The 21841-nt window shown below is 51.0% G+C and overlaps 7 protein-coding genes across 7 annotated transcripts; 4 read left to right on the forward strand and 3 right to left on the reverse strand.

The window, feature by feature from the left end:
* Nucleotides 1-510: 510 nt before the first annotated feature.
* On the forward strand, nucleotides 511-804 carry COL26b_009772 (uncharacterized protein; the record flags this gene model as incomplete). The annotated part of the gene is made up of 2 exons (XM_053182489.1): nucleotides 511-553; nucleotides 626-804. The coding sequence occupies 2 exons, from the start codon at nucleotides 511-513 to the stop codon at nucleotides 802-804; spliced, it is 222 nt and encodes a 73-aa protein (XP_053033576.1).
* A 291-nt stretch (nucleotides 805-1095) lies between these two features.
* On the reverse strand, nucleotides 1096-5313 carry COL26b_009773 (uncharacterized protein; the record flags this gene model as incomplete). The annotated part of the gene is made up of 3 exons (XM_053182490.1): nucleotides 1096-3234; nucleotides 3332-3635; nucleotides 4238-5313. 3 exons carry the CDS (start codon nucleotides 5311-5313, stop codon nucleotides 1096-1098), a joined length of 3519 nt encoding a protein of 1172 aa, XP_053033577.1.
* Nucleotides 5314-6450: 1137 nt separating this feature from the next.
* On the forward strand, nucleotides 6451-6962 carry COL26b_009774 (uncharacterized protein; the record flags this gene model as incomplete). The annotated part of the gene is made up of 2 exons (XM_053182491.1): nucleotides 6451-6869; nucleotides 6935-6962. 2 exons carry the CDS (start codon nucleotides 6451-6453, stop codon nucleotides 6960-6962), a joined length of 447 nt encoding a protein of 148 aa, XP_053033578.1.
* Nucleotides 6963-9900: 2938 nt separating this feature from the next.
* Nucleotides 9901-12775, forward strand: COL26b_009775 (uncharacterized protein; the record flags this gene model as incomplete). The annotated part of the gene is made up of 2 exons (XM_053182492.1): nucleotides 9901-11461; nucleotides 11520-12775. 2 exons carry the CDS (start codon nucleotides 9901-9903, stop codon nucleotides 12773-12775), a joined length of 2817 nt encoding a protein of 938 aa, XP_053033579.1.
* A 3420-nt stretch (nucleotides 12776-16195) lies between these two features.
* On the forward strand, nucleotides 16196-17458 carry COL26b_009776 (uncharacterized protein; the record flags this gene model as incomplete). Its single annotated transcript, XM_053182493.1, has 1 exon — nucleotides 16196-17458. The coding sequence occupies one exon, from the start codon at nucleotides 16196-16198 to the stop codon at nucleotides 17456-17458; it is 1263 nt and encodes a 420-aa protein (XP_053033580.1).
* A 250-nt stretch (nucleotides 17459-17708) lies between these two features.
* Nucleotides 17709-18613, reverse strand: COL26b_009777 (uncharacterized protein; the record flags this gene model as incomplete). Its single annotated transcript, XM_053182494.1, has 5 exons — nucleotides 17709-17866; nucleotides 17930-18007; nucleotides 18060-18137; nucleotides 18195-18254; nucleotides 18307-18613. 5 exons carry the CDS (start codon nucleotides 18611-18613, stop codon nucleotides 17709-17711), a joined length of 681 nt encoding a protein of 226 aa, XP_053033581.1.
* A 1343-nt stretch (nucleotides 18614-19956) lies between these two features.
* Nucleotides 19957-21299, reverse strand: COL26b_009778 (uncharacterized protein; the record flags this gene model as incomplete). The annotated part of the gene is made up of 3 exons (XM_053182495.1): nucleotides 19957-20769; nucleotides 20824-21164; nucleotides 21215-21299. 3 exons carry the CDS (start codon nucleotides 21297-21299, stop codon nucleotides 19957-19959), a joined length of 1239 nt encoding a protein of 412 aa, XP_053033582.1.
* Nucleotides 21300-21841: the final 542 nt, after the last annotated feature.

Here is a 21841-nt window from a genome sequence, read left to right on the forward strand (position 1 = left end):
GAAGAGCAAATCGACGTATTGCAACCCCCCGCAGAGACCGGTCTACATGTCCACCACTGTGCAAGGTTGACAGACGCTTCTTGAAACCGGACATTCGCTCCCCTGTGATCACAGTTCTTTGCTTACGCTCTACTGGTTAGCTCAGACACTTGAGCGCCGATTGAGCATATCCATTACGTGTGCGTGTGATGGAGCACCGACATACGATTCGAGAGAATAGCCTAAGAGTTTCTTTTGTTTTAGACACCGTTTAGTTCAGGTTCAAGGCTGCGACTACCCGGAGGATCACATCTATATGCGGTGCCGCAGGGCGTTCTCCGATATACGAACATGCGTGTGGTTTGTTCGATGATGAGATGCATGCGATACAATTGTTGAAAAACCTCAGATCTATAAGAACCATGTGTTCACCCACAATACTTTGTCCATCTCTGCACTTCTATTGCCACTAGATTGCTTCCAAGCACCGTTCAACTTCGCTACTTTTGACTCATCTGCCATTCCGTCAACATGCGCTTTGCCCAGCTTTTCATGCTTGCCGCCACCATCTCTGGTACGATGAACTCTTTGCTTGCCACTTTTCACTTTGAAGAAGGCTCCCCCAGCGACTAACTCTGAATCACAGGTGCATTTGCTGGCAAGAACTGCAAATGCCAGGACCCAAGCGGTAAAGGCCCTCAGTGGAACGACCTGACCAAGCAATGTTGCAACGGAGATGTCAATGCCGGCTGCTTCTTTGCACCCAACTTTCCCGGCCCCAACAACCAGGTTCGTTACTTTGCCTCTTCAGAAATAGCCATGTGACCATTCTTTGTAAACACTGTGCTGACCTTTCTGGCAGTGCACTGGAGTTGGCAACTGTCTCAACTCCGGTGCTTTCAATGATTGCTGCAAGAGTAAGGGGGCTCCTGGAGCCTACTGCTGGTGATCAAATTCTCTTAACCTTGCCTGAGAAGAAAATAATGAATCATCCTCCTTTGTGTGGCGGAAGTATGAGGGAACACTAGAATAAGAGAACAATGTACTAGAATACACGGCGGGAATGGCATCGACCTTGCTCAGATGCTGGTCTATTTTGAATGAAAAGACTACTCCTCACTTGAGTCTCGGTACGCTCACAATCTTCGTTATGCCCGGTTTACCGTCCAGTTCCTCGTCAGTGTCAACATCATCCACGACTCGTACATGAACTCCGATGATCTCCAGCACTGTCCCACAAATACTCCCTCCTTCAGAAATGAAGCTATTTAGAACCACCGCAGCGGTCTCCAACAACCGACGATCCTGTAGAGGTTCACCAAAACCAGCTGTCGCCCGGAGAATCCATCCTACAACAAACGGCAACTGTCTCTCATGATCAATGTACGCCGGTGTGAACAGCTCCCTCAGCAAGGGATCGCACTGATCTTTGATACCCCGGAGCAACTCCCAGCACCGGCGATGCATCAGGAGGTAGGAAAACGCAATATCCGAAGTCTCGCTCTGCAGTGCCCAGAGGAGCGACCTGATAAGCTTCTCGGGGGGCAAACGTCCCCGATCCGACGCCAACTTCTTTTTCTTGCCCTTGCGGATCTCTGCCAGTTGCTTTGGGTCTGTGACTCGAGCCATGCTGATGACGCCATCGTCCCTGTCTTCCTCCTCCCACTCACTACGCGATAGAACGTTGTCGACGCGCTCAGCGGTCCAATCCATGCCAGACCCACGTCGCGTATATCGATTCTGGAACATGACGGACACGGGCGCACCTTTCTCGATGCCGCGGGGGCCGGATCGCGACGCCAGAGCTACGTTCGCTCGCCTCTTACCATCTTTCGCAAAGAATGCGGCAGATGCTCCCATCTGTAGACAGAACATTTTGTTGTAATCTTCCGGTGTGGAAGGGGGCTCACCGACGTAAAATGTACCTGGGCCGAAGGAGCTTCGCACCACATGCACATCGTCCCATCGTCCCTCTAGAAGGCCTTCTTTTGCTATGACATTGTAGAGGTGTTCCGTATATGTGATGGACCCCCATGCATTAGCTACGCTAATACCTATGTCGTAGAGCTCAAGACGGAAGTGGTGTAGAATTAGACCAGACATAACGGGCGACTGTCTGAGAAGACTGTACTGCCGGCTCTTAGGCGAGAGAGACATACCCTCTTTGCGGGCACGATCCACAATGATCTTGTTGATGGGATCCGTACCGAGCCATTCGATAACAGACTTTGCGTATATCAAGGGTGCGTCGTGCTTCGTGGTCCAGCTGTCAATCTTGAGATCTTTGTGAAACTCCAGGTGACTTTCGAGGTTATTGCGCATGATGTTGGTTTCGGTGCTCATTTCCTGGAATCCTCTTTCCACTTCATTCCCTAGAATATGATGGATGTCAAGGAAGACCTGTGCGGCAAAGACGAGGTAGAATGGGACATCTTTCGTGGTGTCCATATCTCGCATGCCACGGAGGAACTCGTCCTCCACCGGCCAGTCTGGAAGTGACCGAATGACTGCCATGAGTTCCCCGAAAAACTCCATCATGATGACCTGATCTTCTTGAAACTTGTCTTCAGGAGACTTCGTCTCAAACTTGCTGGTGGGATCGTACGTTCCAAAGAAGCCTGGCTTAAAAAGAGGCAGCATGTTGGGTTGTAACACCGCCTGGAACTCCTCGAGGAATTTGTATGCAATGGTGTATGTTGCGTTCGCGATGTCGTAAGTTTTGCAGTTGAACGTCACTCCGTTGTTCGCTCCTTCGACCGAAAGACCCAGATCCTCAAGGCTGAATCCGCCTGAAAGAGCTGCCGCGAAATAGTGCAGCCTAGCAATTCTCCAAACACCGCCATGAGATCGGAACAGAGGTATAACCTCATCTGCCACGTTACGCGCAAGCTCTATAGCGGTATTCGTCGCAACGGCGGCTACAGCAAGGTCGATCACCCCATTGTGGTAGTTCTCCCACATCGACACAATCTGAACTCGGATCTTGCGGAGGTCTTCCAGCATGACAGAGTATGCGAACATAGCATCTTCCAACTCGGAATATGCAGCTTGCTCGGCTTCGTAAACCGCCATGTCGACGCCTTTGTCGGGCTCGGGTCTCTTGATATCTGGTGCATTTTTTGAGCACTGGGAGGGCTCATCCAACTCCAGCGCTCCAAAACTGCTCGGCAGCGCATCAGCAAAGAAGGAAGAGCTTGACTCTTGCCATGTTGCGGTAGCGGTTTGCATCCGGGGCCGCAGAGCTTCCCGGACTTGCTTGAGAATCCCAGTAAAGTGAGCGTGAGTGCTTTGGGACCTTTTTTCCTATCTTTACACCGTGCTCGATGAGCTGATTGCTGAAGGAAGAGCGTACATCGATGACCCGGTTGATGGTGGTGACGAAAGATGCCGGAACATCCACGACCGGGTTCTCACAATCGGCGATGAACTTAGCAAGCGGTACAAAGTCCTTGATAGCCACAATATATTGGGTCGGAACGCGCTTTTGCGTGCGTTTCTTCTTCTTCTTTGGTGCTGCGACAGGCGTCAGTAGGCCGGCGGTGAACCCACGAGCCTTAGCTGTGGGGGCGAGCCATAAAGCCACGGAATCAGTGTCCTGCTTGTACTCCCGCCAGACACTTTTCAGAGGATCTGGAAGCATTTTGATGTTTTCGATGCTTGATAGCAAAGTTACTAGCAAAATTCGAAATACGAGATGAACAGAGAATCGTATGCGCTGCGAGTAGGGTCGGTTTCAGGTCAACTCATGCAAACACCCGATGATGTGGCTTCAGTATGTGGCTGGATGCAGTGGCGCCCTCCATCGTCAGCAGGGGTCAGGAAGTGAACCTCTCACCTACTCCGTCATACTTCTTTAGAAACCTAGATGGAAACATGAATCGAATTGGCTTTATCTGTCTAGTCACTTTGTAACTTTCATCTGTGCCGTTCTCCTCATCCTCATTGTCCTCATCTACCTTTCAACGCGTGCAAACAAGCAATAACCTCCAAGCATATGTGAAAAGTTAAGAAGGAAGAGGAGGTCTCCCATTCACCATACAAGCGAAAGAACATTCATCCAGTGAGGTTTATCTTCGTGACTCTCCCTCTCCAGGCTCGACATGGCAAAACTCCTTGAGGCCCTTCCCACAGAGGTATTCCTCCACCGGATGGCCTTGCGTCTTAATGAAATGATTGAAATGATCGGCAACACACCGCATGGCGAAGAGACCGTCATACTCTTTGGCATCGGCATCGCAACTTTTGAACAATAATTAACTGGACAGCAAGTTGCATTTCAATGTCTTCCTCTGCCATACCCAGTGACAGAAACTCTTTGAGGGCCTCCATTACGATGCCCTTGATGACTTCCATCGTTGATCGAGCCGAGCGATGGAACTCAAGATACGGAAATTCAAACTCCACTGACTCTTCTTGAAGAGCCATTCTGAGCTGTATGGCCGTATTCCACGGACTGAGGCGATTCCCCGCCTCGGTGTCATTCTCTTCTTTTGGCTTTGGCCGGGATTTGGCCTCCTCTTTGCCCTGGACTTTGCTCGCGATCTTCTTGAAACGGTTGGCACCATGGTCGCCAAATACGGTCTCTCCATGTCTTGTGGTGCTTTCAGCAATGTTCCTTACAAGCAACTCGGTCCATTCCGTCGTTGACCCGTCGTACGAGTATTTGGAAACGAGACTGGTAAAAGTTGAAGCAACCTGTTCGTGCTGTATGAGACGCTTCTCGGCTTGGGGTGCGATTTTGGTCCCCGCAGCATCGGTATTGGCCTTGCCCGCCTTCTTCTTGTGCAAATTGGCAAAGTTCACAGCTGAAAATCCCAACTGTAGACTGTACTTCCTGTAGAAGTCTTTTCCGTCTGTGGGAGGTGGTCCAGTGAAAAGCTTGCTCTCGAGACCAGCTCTTGAGAGCGCAATCTCCAAGTCCCTCCAAGGCTCCCGCAGGAGGCCAAGCTGCTTCACCGCGTTGTAGATATGTGCAGTACTGGCGAAAGTGGCCCAGAAATTGGCAAGATCGATGCCAGCCTCCTTCATGTGGTTGCGGCAGTAGGCAACAACAAGACCGGACATGTAGGGAGAGTCCCTGAAGAAGGACGCTTCTGCAACCTGCTGCGGTGGTGTGCCGGAAATTAGAAGCTTGGCCTGATAGCATGGGTCCTTCAGAAGCTTGTCCATCATCTCGATCATGTCCCTCGCAATTCTGTCGCGTGCGACAGGCCACATGCTCGGCTGCGTCGCCACAACCAGAGAACGCTCGAAATCAGTCTTCCCACCCATCTCGTAGTTGAGATCGGCCTTCATACTGTTGAGTTCTTCGACCATCTTCTGAGAGGGATTCATGGTCAGAATACCTAGGTTTTGCTGTATGTCCACGTGGATCTGCGCTGCAAGAACAAGATAGAAGGGGACAGAGCCCGTGGCTTTCATCTCCCGGATGCCACGCAGTATCTCATCCTCGACGGGCCACTCTGACTTTGTCACATGACTGCTGAGAATGAGGTAGTTTGTGTCACGGTCTATGGACCGATATGAAGCTTCGGCTAGACCCTCAGCTATGGAATACTTTGGAAGGTTACAGAGTATCGTGGAAGGTTATGAGAACCTTGTCGGCCCTTACTCAATGGAAGCTTCTGGAAGAAGACTCACATGTATTTAAAGATGAGAAGGGCACCACTCTTTCCCAGAATGGTTCTTCTTTCCTCCAGCTTGGAATGCGCGTAGTAGTAGGCTAGACCAATGGCACCGACCTTGTCCTAGACCCTTACAAACACAGGTGATTACAGAAATGCACTTGGGTTAAAAGCTCTAAGTCGATTCAGTCAGCGATATTACAAGCCAACTTGCAAATCAATCCAAAATTCTCCTTCCACCGCGCTAAAACGACAATGTGCTTGCCTGCTCGAGTTAGAAGCGTTAGCATTGTTGCGATAAATAGATGTTATCAAGAGATCGGATGATTCGACCAGCAAAGCGCTGTAGTCTAAATGTCTCGGAGTGACTTCCAACTCCACAATGAGCTTGCAGTAGCAAGGCCTTTGTTGAACCGATTCACTCAGAAGCTTCTAAAAATGTCAAGTGACGCGCTTGCGTGTAGCCTTTTCCAATGCTATATTCAAGCAATCGTTCTTCGCATCAATGCTCAAGGGGCGAGAGCTAATCAGTGCGAAGGTGGCCGTACTGCGCAGAGTCGGGATGCACTATTTAGATGAATTTAAAACCGGATTCTGCACGACGACTTCGTCATGTGATGTCCCATTTCCTGGCCACTCATAGCCGCTCACGAGTGAGGTGCCATGAAGGTGCATATGCAGCTGCGGACAGAACTGCGTTGGACCAACGATTGGTTCTCAATGGTTCTTCAGGTGCCCAGCGTGGATGAGCGACCCATCAACTAAAACCAGCGCAAGTCGTCTGCCTAAACCGCTCGGAATCCCTCCATCTAAATCTCCCAGCCCGACTTCCCGTGGGCAAGTCATCATGTCTGGCGTAGAAGCTGGCGCGACAATCGTTGGCCTCGTCGGCTATGGGCTCACGTCCCTCAAAACCTTCTATCAGTTCATTTCCAATGTCAAAGATGGGCCCGAGAAAGTGCAGGATCTCGCAAACAACCTCAAAAGCCTCCAGGCTGCGTATGAGCGCATCCAAGCCCTCGGCGACCTTCCAGGCATCTTTGCGTCCAGTCCTTCGCTCACAGACTTGCTCAAGGATTGCAACGAAAACATTGAAAGGCTCCAAGAGAAGATCGGAAAGCTTCAAGTTCAACCGAGTGACAAGTTTCCCGGCGTTGTGTGGAAACGGCTGAAGATGGCCTTGAACGACGATGAAATCGCGCAAGACCTGAGCATTCTCTCTAGTTACGTCAACAAATTCACGCTGGAAATTAGCGTGATTGAACTGTGAGTACATCTTGTTTCGAGGTCTGTTCAGTTGTGCTGAGATTCTCAGGCGGCTTGTGCACCAGAACGCAGGACACATGTCCCAACTGGTAGCCGGCGGCGAGAGACAAATGACAATGGCGAAACAACAGCATACTATGCTTGCAAAAATTGGAACAGACATGAACAGCTTCATTCCTCATATACAACAAGTTGAAAATGGGATGAATGCTGTGGCTGTCAAGATCACAAGCATGCAATCGTCGTCTGTGGGGCAGGCAGTCGGTATTGCTGAGCGACTTGAAAAGCTCGAGAGAGGGTTTGCCAGAATGTTCTTACAGAACAGAAAGTCTGACAAAAATCTTGCGATTGATGGGGAGAGTTGGCCGGTTCTCCAAGAAGAGACGGAGAACTCGGCCATTCTAGCGAGCATTCAGAGCCTATGTGGTCTGATTGATCGGCAAGAGCGTCATATTGATTCCCATGAAGCGCAGGATATATTGGAAGACCTGGATACACTATTAGAAGATATCGAATCTTCGAAAACGAACAAAGACCGTCGTATGACCCAGGCTCATACCGCATACTTTCGGGCGGGGGAAAAAGAATTCGCCCGAGAATTGCGCAAGTTTCATGGAATTTTGAGCTGCTGCACTGGAATAAGTCTGAACCATGTAGATGGAGGCAAGATGAGCAGCTCTTTAACCAATTGATGGGCACATGATAACATTGTCTCAGATCAAAGTCCCTCGACAACGCACAGGGGAAAAATCATCCAAAGTTGTCAGAGACTGACTCGGCAGGAAAGCCAGCATGGAGTGTGGCTAATTTCGACTCAACATAAATGGCGCGGCACTCTAGCAGATGACCGGGACCAAAAACTGCAGGAAAGTGCTGCGAGCTTCGTTTTCAGGCCGAGAAGTTGGGATTGGAAAGTTGTCATCAAGGTGACGGTCAAGCAATATCAAAGATTGCATGGATCTTACTCATTTGTGCCGGCCGTGTCTGTCAGCCGTATCAGACCAAGGGATTCGAAAGTCTTCTCGTTCGTCAAATCAGGAGAAAAGCAAGAGCTCGTCCGTCTTCTTGCATCAGGGGAAGCGTCTCTACAAGACCGAGACGACAAAGGGGCAACTTTGCTGCACGTAAGTGACTTATATGGGCCTACAAAGGGATTCTCAAACCCGACTGAAACCAAACCACTTCGCCAGTACGCTTTCGAGCAACCTGCAATGTGCCAGTATCTTATTGAGCATGGTGCCGACGTCGACGACGTGGCAAGCGTCGGCCATCTTTTAGAAGTGAATGCATGGGAGCCAAAAGAAATGCTAGCGTCAGTTTCCTATATACTTAAACCTATCCATGGGATGAAAGTCTGATGAGCTGACCTTGAAAGAACGCCTACATTCCTCGCATCTCGGGCATCGAATGAGTGCACATTTGAGATGCTAATACTGGCAGGTGCGGACCTCACAATAGAGTCGGAACAAGTGTGGGAACGTCCATTCCACCATGGCAAACGAATCGAATATCACAGTCTATGGCAGTCTGTTTTATTCAACCGACGAAGAGAGGTAAGCCCCTGAGATGAGAGAACATGAGGATCAGGACCGTAACAAATGCTTATTCACTTTAGGGCCGCTTTTGCACTTTGATCAAACATTGTGCTATCTTCATTGATGTTAATATGGAATTGGAAGAAGGTGGATCTATGTTGCATGAATGCTGTTGCAATTCTGAGTTTGCTGAAATGCAAGCTCTGCTTGAACAAGGTGCACATGTTGACGCAAGAGATGACATAGGACGTACGAGTCTCCACTACCTTGTCTATCAAATACGAAGAGCGGGCTGGACGTCTGAGGATGATCGAAGATCGTTGATATGCCTCATCCAGAACGGTGCGGATATTCACTCTCGAGATGATGCCGGTTCATCAATTTGGGACGCAGCAAAGAAGAACAATAAGCAGGGCAGTTACGCGCGAGATATGTGGGATTTCGTTCTTGCTTACTGCGGATTCCACTCCGAAGTGGAGGTTTTTGCCCGGGAAACCCCACGACATGCTGTGTACCGCCCAGGTTGGTACTCGCGTGCCGATTTCGAGGAGATTTGGAAGGGAATGGAGCACCTGTGCCCCTATTATGGCGACGAAGCGTCAGGTCTGGATTGCGCGTCTTTCATATCAGAGACACCATCTTCAAGTAGACGGCCATCTATCTCCGACTCATGTGCGCCAACAACCTCCTCAATCGACGGACGGGATATCGATCAGATGACGCCAAATCAGCAACAGGACTTGAGTGAGGATGAGTCGGTCAAGACATGGCTCTCCAAGTCCAGTGTTTCCAGCGACATGTCTGATTCGCCCTCGGTTGCGTCGCTCCAATATTTGGGCAATACGGAAGTCGGCTTCTCGGAAGAAGTCTATGAAAATCCATGGGCCGAAGGTTAGCGACTATGATCATCGGGAGTTGACAACTTGATGGTGGACCTGTATGCACCATCTGCAGGGAACATCTGTCGATTAGGTTACGATCAATGCATCTCAACTAGGTTATTTGTTTGGTGAAAGGAAGATTGTATCATTGACAAACGTTTGAGACTCTGTTATTGTTTCGCAATATTGCAAATCGTCATTGTCGCCGGGCAAAAGTCCTCGTTCAGTTGATCAACTTCGAAGGTACGAACGATTTCAACCTCGCAAGTCTTTGCAACTTCCAGGTTCCCCACGATAGCCCGCGGAACCCACGGCTTTAGCGGTCTTAGCCGCTGACCGGTCGATATTGAGGTCATTTGACAGGGAACAGAATACGACGCTAGGGGCTGGTGATCTCCCAATACGAGAAATCCCCGCCTATTTAGAGAGGCCCACAAATGGCTATCCCGCGCTCGCATTGTTCGGGAGGGAGATTGGCGTAGGATCGTCCCCCAAGTTGACAGTGCAGAAGATCTAAAAGCATAGGAGTGGAAAGATGAATTGGCCTCTGCATCTTCACGTTCCATTTCGGCAACGTTGAGGTGGCAGGGATCTTACCTGGAGGCATCTTCGAAGATGCGTCTCGTCACTCGTTTTACCGCCGCAGCAGCATACTGCCTGAGTCTGGTCACCTCTCAAGCAGTGCCGAAAACATACTTCGTCGAGATCTCGAAAAATGGACCGATCGATGGCTTGGGTGTGAGTCCCGAATCTCTCGTCGAAAGAGCTGCCGAGCTTTCAGTACCGTTGAAGGTACGCTTCGAATTCCAGGATAAGAGCGTCTTCTACGGCGCATCGGTTTCCCTCGACAACGATGCCGACGCCGAAAAACTACGGGCTCTTCCGGGTGTCGAGAATGTGGTCCCGGTACAACAAGTAGCGCACCCGTATCGGCTTCCGGAGAACGGCTCCCCAATCGGCAGCGCAACCCCCGGATCTGCGGCATCCACCAATGGCAAAAGCAACTTTCGACCGAGATCTGTTTTGCCTCGAGCGTCCGATGTTGACTGGAACAGCCCCCATGTAATGACTGGCGTCGACCGCGTTCATGCGAAGGGCATCTTGGGAGAGGGCGTTCGCATCTCCGTTATTGACACCGGAATCGACTGGAAGCACCCTGCTCTGGGTGGCTGCTTCGGAAAGGGATGCAAAATTGAGTTCGGCTCTGATCTGGTGGGCGACGGATATGGAGGAGATTCTGGGTACACCATGATCCCCGGACCTGATCCAAGACCTGGCTGTTTCGATGGCTTCCACGGTACTCACGTCGCCGGCATCATCGGCATGGACGTGCCCTCAAACTCTTCTACGTTTGCTGGCCTGGTTGGAGTTGCTCCCAAGGCTACGTTGGGCATGTACCGCGTTTTCGGCTGTTCCGGCTATACGTCAGACGACGCCATCGTTGCTGCGATGCAGAAGTCCGTCGAAGATGGCGCAGACGTCGTGAGCATCTCCATCGGTGGATTCGGTACCTGGTCTGGCTATCCTGGATCACCTCTTTCGGCCGCAGCTGCAGCCCTGAAGGCCAAGGATGTTGCAGTCATTGCTGCCGGCGGAAACTCTGGCACTATCGGAATGTTTTCGATCAACATCCCCGGAGGATCAGACGATGCTCTCGGCGTTGCGTCGGTGGAGAACTCCAAGTTCCCGACATACCCCATCAAAGACTCCAACAGCGCCGAGTTTCGGTACGGAGCTCTTCACCCTTTCCCGGAAGGAGAGTATCCCGTAGCTTGGGCAGGAAGAAACACCACGGGCTACAACTTTGGCTGCTCGGCATCCGACTATCCTCCTGCTAGTAGCTTATCTGAGCCGATCTCCGACTACGTCCTGGTAGTGAAGAGAGGTTACTCTTGCTCTCCAACCCAAGTCCAGCAACATGCCTCTGCTGCCAACTACACACGGGTACTTACTTACCCAGACCCGACTGTTGATGATATCTTCATCGAAGGCCACGCCGTTCCAACACCATCTCTGACCGCTGATGGATACATCTATCCTATGGGTAGCACTATCGATGACACTCTGTCAAATGCTTCCAAGAATCCCGGAGCTTACAAGCTGCTCGTTTCGTCCCAGACACCCTTGCTGGTAGACCAGCCTGGTGGAGGATCCCCAAATAACTTCGGCAGCGTCGGTATGTTGCGTTCCCTGTAAAGTGTCACCTAGAACGGGACTGACTTCTCCGATATCAGGACCCAACGCGGATTTCGCCTTCAAGCCTGAAATTGCTGCTCCGGGTGGCATGATTCTCGCAACCTTCCCTCTCATGGAGAACAGCGGCGGTTTCGGTATCATCAGCGGCACATCTATGGCGACTCCGTACACGAGCGGCGTATACGCATTGATCAAGTCCCAACACCCTTCATTGTCGATAGACGAGATCTTTGAGTTGATGCAGACTACGGCGAAGCAAGTCAAGAGGGCGAACACCGATGCTGTGGCATCCACCGTTCAACAAGGAGCGGGCTTGATCCAGGCCTACGATGCTATTTTCTCCAAATCTGTCATCCAACCCGGAGAATTCAAGATGATTGATGTTCGAGAGGCTACATTCATCATCGTCAACCCATCGGAAAGTGATGTCACATATAGCTTCTCAAACAACCCCGCCAGCGGGGCCGCGTCATTCTCAGCTGGTGCCGGTCGGACCGCCGAAGTCGGATTCCTCTCTGAGCCATTCTCAGCTGAAGTCAAGTTCGGTGGAGGGGATCAAGTCACCATCCCTGCAGGAGGAACTCAGAACATGACCTTTCAGGTTACTTTGCCAGCTGACATGGACGCCAGTCTGATCCCAATATTCTCTGGCTTCATCGGGATTACTTCATCTATCAACGAGAGCTTCACGATTCCCTACATGGGACCGGCCTACAACTACAGCAGCGCGCCGGTCGTCGGCCTGAAACCCCTGACGGACGAGCAACGAGTCAATGCCTTGACCACAGCCCGCGACCCCTTCTCTGCCCCTCAGGTCTTTGGGAATAGTGACAAGAAGGACCTTGGAAACTATCGATCCTTCAACTTCCAGTACCCGGACTATCCTGTGGCGTACTTCACCTCCCTCCAACCTTTGCGCAAGTTCCGTTTCGATATTGTCCGCGCCAGCACCAACTTTACCCCAACTTGGTATGGTTTCGATCCCGATTACAAACTGGACAACCTCACAGAGACGGCGATGGTAGAGAATGGTACAGTGGCAGGTGTCCCTATTCTCGGCTCAATCCAAATCCAGGAGGGGTGGCTTCCGAGGACCAACTATCAGTCCAGTTGGTCTTACAGCATCCTTGACATTACGGCTTCGAGTGGGCTAGGATTGAAGAAGGGTTCTTATCGTATTCTCCTGAGATGGCTGAAGTTCTTCAAGGATGAGGAGGATCCCGCGTCCTGGGAGAGTTGGATGAGTGGTGTCGTTGATGTCTTGGAGGACACTTTCGAGCCGACTCCGCCTTAGGTCATGGAACAAGCAGCACAAATAATTGATAGTCATGATATTGCCACCAAAGCCTTGAAATTGCCACATTGAGTTGATGGTGAATTATTTCTTCCAGCGGGGGTCATGATGGTCCTAAAATCGCCCATATTTAGACGAAATTAAGGCACGTGCTATTACATCCCGACCAACCTAAGTGATGCATCAAGTTCCCGGACTGATCATTCGAAGGGTCCGCACGCGAAAGACAGTCAAGGTGTGGCTGAAATAAGCCGCCACAGACTGCGGCAGACGGACGTAAGCGGTCTTATGATGCTGAGCGCGCCTCGACATATCCGCTTACGGCCGAAAACGGCGGATAACATATTTTCTTCAATTCCTCAGGAGACGACGTCTCTTACCTGCCGTGAATATTACAAACAACAAGATAACTTACCGTCTATTTGCAGGAATCCCCGCACAATTCTTTACGGCCGAGAAAGAGTATCATCATCATCACTCATGGAGCGACAACCCCGTAAACGTCGGAGGCCCGCGCTCTCATGCCTGGAATGCCGTCGGCGCAAGATCAAGTGCGATCGCAACGACCCCTGCACGCACTGCGTCTCTTCCAAAATTCAATGCACCTACAAAACTTACAGAAACGATCCGGAGACTCGGGGATCGACCCCTCGGAGCGACATAGGCCGCGCGCTATCAAACCCGGCTTTGCGCCCAGCATCGCCTGCAGTAGCAGGACAGGGACCGCCGCCCAATCTCGGCCGATCATTCCAAGATCTTGCGGACACCGCTTCCCCTCAGACAATCCTGGCGGACGAGAGACGTAAAAGAACCTCGAATGCCGTGGGACATTACAACATATCCCCTCAGAACCTTAATTTCCAAGCAGAGCCAGATCTGCAAGATCTATTGAGACGATTACAAAGACTTGAGCGCGACTCCATCGGCCCAAATAACCCCGGATCGTCTGGACTGGCACAGAATTTACTGTCCAGTCATAGCGGGCCTCAAGACTCCCAAGTCGTTTTGAAGAAGTCGAGACTATGGAGATGGAGCGACTGGATGGGAGAAGCTGAAGAGGTAGGGCAGTGTTGATAACCGACCCCAGTACTATGTTAATCTGACTCCATTACCAGTTTGAACCAGTGTTGGCCTGGTTCGCAGCATACACCGAGGCTAAGGACCCCGCCAAAGAGTCACCTTTCCAAAATGTCGCAACCCAAGTCCTTGCTGTGGAAATCGACAGTTTGTATCAAAATTGTAAGATTCTGGCGAAAAGGCTCAAGGTTTGCCGGCCTACTAGAAGCACTTCAGGCCAATCACCAAGTCTGAGGCCTCCCTCTCGAGAAGTTGCCGACGCAATGGTCGATGCCTACCTCAACTCATTTGAGTTGGTGCATCGTATTTTGCACATACCTACCTTTTGGACCGAGTACCACGAGTTCTGGGATCATCCGGAAACCACAACTATGGATATCCGTCTGAAAATATTGCTCGTCATCGGCATGGGTTCAAGCCTGTCGGAACATGAAGATGTCATGCTTCGGCAAATGGCAACCCATTGGGTCTACGCGGCTCAAAGCTGGCTGTCTGGGCCTTTGGAAAAAGACAGACTTGGCATAACAGGTCTTCAAGTTCATTGTCTCACGATGCTCGCGCGTCAAATATTCTCGGTTGGCGGAGACCTGATATGGATGTCCATGGGGTCGCTCATTCACCGAGCTATGCAGATTGGCCTGCACCGAGACCCCAAGCATTTGCCGAAAATGTCGTTTCTTCAGGCGGAGCTACGAAGAAGATTGTGGGCAACCATTCTTGAGCTGGTTGTACAGTCATCTTTGGATTCCGCTATGCCTCCAAGACTATCGTTTAATGAGTTCGATACAGAGGCCCCATCGAATATTAATGACAATGAGATGGACGAGTCAACCGACATAGTTGAGCCCCATCCGCGACATGTGTTAACGAATACCTCACTTCAACTGCTGCTACTAGACAGTCTTCCAACCCGCTTGAAGATTCTTCAGTTACTGAATGATCTGCACTCGGAACTCTCTTACACAGATGCCCTTGCGCTTAGCGACGAGATCACCACGGCTTGCAGAGAAAACATGGCGTTTGGTAAACGATTTGAGGCCCGAGAGATTACCACTTTCCATCGGAATCTCGTGGACTACTTGGTACGGCGCTTCATGTTACCTCTGCACTGTCCTTTCGCCAGCAAAGCGCGATCGAACCCCCTGTTCCACTACTCGATCAGAGCCAGCCTGGACGCTTCTATGGCAATCATTTCTCCGGAACGTGACGATAAATTCTCTCGGCTGACGGCGCTGTCCGGTGGTCTTTTCAGGGAAGGGTTTAGGTATGCCATAGCGACTATTAGCCTTGAATTCCTTGCCGTGGCGAAGTCGCAGCAGCTGGATGGGACCATTCATCGGGACGATCGTTACAGGGCGCTACTAAAGACTTCAGTCAAAGACTTGATCGAGATGTCAGCCGAGAGAATTCGACAAGGAGATACTAATATCAAGGGTCACGTGTTTCTCAGCATGATTGTAGCTCAGGTCGAAGCGATGAAGGAGGGTCACTCTGGGGAACATATTATCGCGCAGTCTGCAAAGAACAGCCTCGATTTCTGCAACTCTGTACTTCAGAGAAGGCTAGAAAGTGTTCCATCGCCATGGAGCACTGATACATCCACGCTGGGAGTGGGTCACGAGGGACAGGAATCGTTCACGATTGATTGGGATTTTGACTTCTTTTTACCAGACACAGACTTTGCAGCTTCTTAGAACGAGTCTGAAATCTCGAATTCGTGGGCAAGTATTGGCAAGAATGTTAAGAAAATTATCACATGACTGAGGACTTCAAAGCTAGGTAATTACACCTTGCTGTGACGATGGCTAAGTTGGCACGGAGCGTAAACGAAGGAAGTCAGCTTATTTTTGGCGTCAGTTAATGCATATGAGACGCCTCATGAAAGCGTGGAAGCCCTTAATGCCTAACAACTCCTCATCAAATACCCACTTCCGGTGTGATTACATGTATTGCCTAAAGGCTGTGAAATCGGGGCAATAGAGTCGATGATAGAGAGAGATAGCCAACAGGTTTGGTTACCTGCTTTAATCTGTCGTCTTAATGGGTTACGCAGGGACACTTATCGTTCAAGATCTTCCTTCTTTATTAGGTTGCCGCTATCTATGGCTGACTGGTACGTACGGCCATAGACGGCGTCAGGCGGCCTTGAGCGGAGATATCTACTTCCTGGCGGACATAACCAACAACACTGTTACGGCAGCATTCGCCATCCCAGATCTCTATATAAACACCCACCCTAGGTGATCAATCTATCGTGAAGTATTTCTCTCCCACATTGCATCTCCAGTCAAAATCACTTCTCTTTAGAACAACATCCAACTTTCAACCATTTCATCGTCAAGCATGGCACCCATGAGAATCCTCATCAGCGGCGGTGGCATCGCCGGGACCTCATTGGCATTCTGGCTCTCTAAGCTTGGCCACGATATGACAGTGGTCGAGTGGTTCCCAACTTTGCGGGCAACCGGTCTTCAGTTGGACCTCCGCGGCCACGGCATCGAAGTTCTGAAACGGATGGGTCTTGAACAAGCCTTCCGCGCCAAGTCAGCTCCTGAGCAGGGCCTGCAGATAGTCGACAGCTCCGGACGGCGTCGCGCATACTTCCCAGCCAACACGTCCGGCAAAGGACTTCAAAGCTTCACAACCGAATACGAGATCATGAGAGGCGATCTTTGTCGCATCATATACGACGCCACCAAAAACCGAGCCAAGTACGTCTTTGGCACTTCCGTTGAGAAATTCGAGCAGATGGGCGACGGAGTGGAGGTGCTCTTCAGCAACGGGAAGACAGACACCTTCGACCTTTTGGTGGGTGCCGATGGGCAAGGCTCTCGTACCCGCAAGATGATGTTAGGGGCGAAGCAAGCAGATGGCTTCGAACCACTTGGGGGTTCCTACGCTGGGTACTTCACGGTTTCCAAGCCGATTCAGGAGGGGGAGGGATACAACGCCACCGCCTACATCAGCACCAAAAATCGCACAATCATGACCCGGAGATATAGTCCCGATCAGACACAGATCTATCTCATGTGCAGAACTGATTCGGAGGAGATCAAGAACGCTCGGCGGGAAGGAGTTGAGAAGCAGAAGGAAGCGATCGCAAAGGTCTTTGATGGTGCCGGATGGGAGACAAAGGACATCCTTGAGAGAATGATGAAGTCGACCGACTTTTACTGCGAACATATCGGCCTCGTCAAGATGAATGGTTGGTCGAAGGGCAGCGTTACTCTTGTTGGAGACGCAGCATACTGCCCTTCAGTGATGACCGGGATGGGCACAACATCAGCTGTTGTTGGCGCGTACGTCTTGGCTGGGGAGATCGGCAAACATTGCGGTGATAAGGACTCTAAGGACGGTCTTGGAAAGGCCCTTAGTGCCTACGAACAGAAGTTTCGGCCTTTCATGGATCAGGTACAGCATGGCATCTCAGGCGATGCTTTCATCTGGAAGATTTGGCCCACGACACCATTCGGAATCGGCATTCTGAACTTCTTTCTGGGATTGGTCTCATTGCTGAGACTTAATGTGCTTGGGGAGTGGCTATTGAAGGAGAATGTGAAGTGGGAACTGCCAGAGTATGAAGAAATGGGTTCGATGCGCCCTTAGATAGTCTGGCCCGGCAAGTTCAACCAACCCACAGCACTGGAGAAAGAGGTTTTCAATTCATTCGAGTTTTGGATTATATAGACTATAGGAAGAATACAGATGTTGTCTCAGGAAGTGTTGTCAATCATCGACGGGACTCGTGTGTATCGCAAGCGATGAACTTGGTTTTATATGTATGAATGTGGTACCTAGCCACGCGAAAGTATGTACATAGAATACGATTTCGTCACCTGGACCCGTACACAAACATCTAGTTGTTGAAGGTGTGCGAATGGATGTTGATGGTGGTGACCTTGAAGGTCTTGCTGTCGGAGGTTGTGAGGCCAGTAGAGTCAGCCTCGTTGAGGCCAAGGGTGCCCTTGAAGGTGGTGTCGGCTGCGTTCAGAATGATCGTCGTGTCGGTGTACTCTGTCAAGGATGTTAGAAGAGTTCTCTCTGAACCTTTGAATATTTTATTGATGAAAAACTTACTGTGAGCAACAACAGTGCCGACACAAGCATCGTCTTGACATTCGACGGCAGTACCCCATCCCTGAGCCTGGCCGGAGCCTGTGATTCTGTCAGCATTTACTCGGCGTAAGGTCAGATGAACGGAACGTACTGGTTGAGAGCGTAGAGACAACCTTGCCGTTGAGAGAGACAGTTTGGTCGTACTTTCCGGTGCTGTCGTTGTACTTGTCTGTTTCATAACTTATTAGAAGCTGCGGGTGGTTTTGGACAAGACAGAATAACTTACAGTGCATGGTAATCTTGTCACCAGCAGAGGCAGGGACCTGCTTACCACCAAGCTGCTCTCCTATCGCAAGTATTAGTATATTAATTCCAGACTCTGCTCTTTGGAGGCTTACCTTGGAGGGTGCTGGCCCAGGTGCACCATTGACCGGCCTTGGCGCCGCAGTTGGCGGCGGGGTCGCTGAAAGAGACAGCCAGAGCCTGGATCAGATCGCCACCGCTGGTACCCATACCGGGCCACAGGGCAAGACGGTCCTTCTGTGGGCTAGGAACGGGAGGGAGAACGAGAGTGGTGTTGGCCTCCCGAATCCAGCTCTGGGTCGGGCCAAGAGAGAAGGCCGGGCCGAAGCCGACCTTGTCCTGAGCGCTCACGACATTGGCGCCGGCAGCGGCGAGAAGAGCGGCGGCAGTGGAGGTACGCATGTTGATGATTGTTGGAACGAATGTGACAGGGATAGGGATAAAAAGACAGAACCAAAAGAGCGGAATCTGGGGAAAAGAAGGATGACAAGGGGGGTATCTAGCGGCTTGGTAATGGGACAATTCAGACGAAAAGGGCTTCGATTGAGCTTGGCAACGATCTCGGTCTTTATACGATAAATACCGAGTCGTTGATTCGGGGGGTTCTAGATCATTTCGATTCTGGATGATCGGCAACGATCCCCGTGCAGGGCCACAGCGATCCCACCTTCTCCTCACCAATTTGAATCCCACCTTATGGTTATGAGCATGAAACGATCCAGTGGCGGACAAATAATTTCCGCTACAATGGACAAACAACGTCGCGCCAGGTCCCACACAACCTGGTTGAAGGAAGAATTAAGAACAGAGGAGCTGCCCTTTCCCGCTAACTTGAACCCCGTCCACAGGGGTCTTCCTAGCTGCTGACCCTCAGCAAGCCATCGTATACATGCGGCCTCAAGCCGGTTGGAGGACATACAAGAGCCACAGTTCTTTAAGGCCAAGGACGGTGCCAATGGCATGATGGCCCCGTACCGAAATCCTGTTCAGGAAAGAGTCCAAACCGGCGCGGATACGAGAATTCGAGAGAGTGCCAAAGGGTTGGGTATCGCGACATTGAAAGTGGAGTTGAACCGTTTCACGGATGCCCGCCTTGGCCCGAATTGACATCGGCGGGCCCTCCCTGTCCGGAGCTATGATAAAAGAATGGAACCCCGGAGCCGCATCTAGATTGATATCCCCACTAAGACAATTCAAGCCCGTCGCTTAGAGCTTTTTCGGCATCCAACAGCCGCTCTAGCTGTGCTTTTATTGCCCTACAAAAGCAGAAGGTCATTCCTGCTGTGATTAGGGGGGCATCAGGGCGAGAGTTGCCAACAAAGCGGAGGCGAGACAATCTTGACTTCACGCAACTTAGTCAAACGGTCTTCAACACGCGCACAGTGAAAAGTCGATCTCAGGCATTTATGACTCGATTAATTAAACGACAAAAATTCTTTAACTACGATTTGGCGATACCGAGATTACTGCGGTTAACAGGTAACAGGTTTCGACCCGGTGGTGCGACCTACCTCAACCGGCAAAAAGTTCAGGAAGACTTTGGTCTTCCAACGCCCGAATCACCAGATTGAGAGTCCAGTGGTCCTTTCGTGAATCCATGATCTGTCTTGGTTGGGATGCCGACGTCGCGTTTGAAGCGTCGTAGCCATTCTAGGTTGTCTGCCGACGTTTGATTCCAAGGATCACCACTAAAAGAGGTTAGCAGGAGCATACAAAGAGTCATCCCCTGAGGGGTCTTGTACAACTTACTCTTCAAAGACAATGAAGCGAGCTTGATGCTGTAGCTCCTGATCTGTAGGGATGTGACAGTTGGGGTTGTTCGGAGACATGGTTGCTGCAACCCAGCGTCGGAGCTCTAGAGCTAGCCATCGGTTGAAGTTGGCGTCATTGAAGAATGCATAGTTGGCCTTTACCCTAGACCAAGCTGGCGGAAGTTCCAGATCCATCTTATCTTCCTTCATACCCGGACTAACTCGCCCCTCCCATGGCGCATTAGCGTTGACACCAGAAGGAGACGGCACGGCATCCGGCGAAGGCACCAGCGATGCAGGTGCATGGGAGTCCATGCCTAATGCCAGAGCTGCCGATTCAAGATCACTAGTAAATGCGGGATCGAGATCTCCTAGTTGAGATAGGAAAGAGCTGCTTTCTTCATTCAACAGGTTGTTGAAGCACCCGTCGTGAGTACTGAGCCCGATGCGGTCGGTAGTGTCTTGCGGAAGTGGCTCATTGAAAGACCCCCCTTGATCCCCAAAAGTTGACTGCAGTTGTTGGATCGGAGACTTGGCTGGGCTTTCGGGGAAAGGAAGTCGTTTTCTGGCCCTAAACCCCGTGAGCCAGTCCGTTGATGAGCCGATCAGGTTGATGAGCCAGTTGGCCACGAAGTCAGATGGCGATACTCCACATTCTTTGCCCATACCCAGCACGATCTTGGAGGCTTCGTTCTGCAACTCCAGATCAGTAATAATACCTAGGCCCAATACGCTTCGGGCATCAACAAAGCTCTGCAGTTGCGTCTCGCAAGGGCAATGCTCGAAAAGGCTCCGTTTGCCTTTGATCTAAGAGCTGTTAGCGGCAATGGAACTTCAGCTGCGAGATAGGTGGGCACTTACTTGAAGAACAGACATCATGCTTTCGGCGACAGATCTGATGGGTCCAAATCGAGCCTTCCGAGTGATTTCGTCTGACGATGTGATCAAGTCCCGCACCCACGACGCATGCAAAGCGCCAATATCGTATTCTAGAGACGACGATATCTCCGAGGCAAAGATAATACGGCAGGCTTCCAGTTGTATTTCCTTGTTGTCAGGCATGTTTCCGGTCTTGTCGTAGAACATTCGCAAAAAGTGGTTGAGCTCAAGAGTGAGCAATCCGAACGCATTTCTAGGAGACTCTGGAGGGGTTCCGCTGGCCTGATAGGGGAATGGAGAAAAGCGCTCGTACTCAATAAGGTCTGCCCAGTTAGTAACAGTTCTCTCAGATGTTTAGTCGACGGAAGCTTACATGGAGGCACCGAGTTTTCAACCATATCCAACACAGCTTCCTCGAAACCCCAGTCGCCCTTCCAATTTGCCATGTCCTGCCCCATCTTGAAGTGGTCTGCCAGGTGATCCGCTCTGAAAGACCAAGTGTCCAGAAGTGCACCGCAAAAGCCACAGCGAGACCTAATGTCTGGGACAGCGACTCTCCAAAGCTTGGCAGACCAGTCAAGCAGGCCAGCATTATGAACCAGGCGTAGATGTTGCTTCAAGTGATCCTTTCTGTTGAACGTGCGTTCCTGGCAGGCGGAGGGGTTGTGATTGTTGATGTGTTCTTGACTTGGCTCAACCTCGCCACAGAAGACGCAACAGACCTGGCCTGTATCTGGGTTAACAGTCTTTGGTCCACCCGGCGAGCACACCCATTTCTCCAGAGGCATGTGAAGAGACTTTTCGTGCCGTTGCCAATCGTGCTTGGTTCTGAACGTCTCGGTACAAAAGGTACACTGATACTGGTTTCGGGGAAACGCAAGTGAAGTTCGCTTCGCGCGCCTTCGTTGTCGCACACGGCCTCGAGGCGCTGGACGAGGGACAGGTACAGAGTTTTTGGACTGATTGGAGTACGCGGAGGCGAACGATCCTCCACTCGACG

This window comes from Colletotrichum chrysophilum (genome assembly GCF_026319265.1).
Source record: "Colletotrichum chrysophilum strain AFK26 chromosome Unknown scaffold_97, whole genome shotgun sequence".
Taxonomy (NCBI): Eukaryota; Fungi; Ascomycota; class Sordariomycetes; order Glomerellales; family Glomerellaceae; genus Colletotrichum; species Colletotrichum chrysophilum.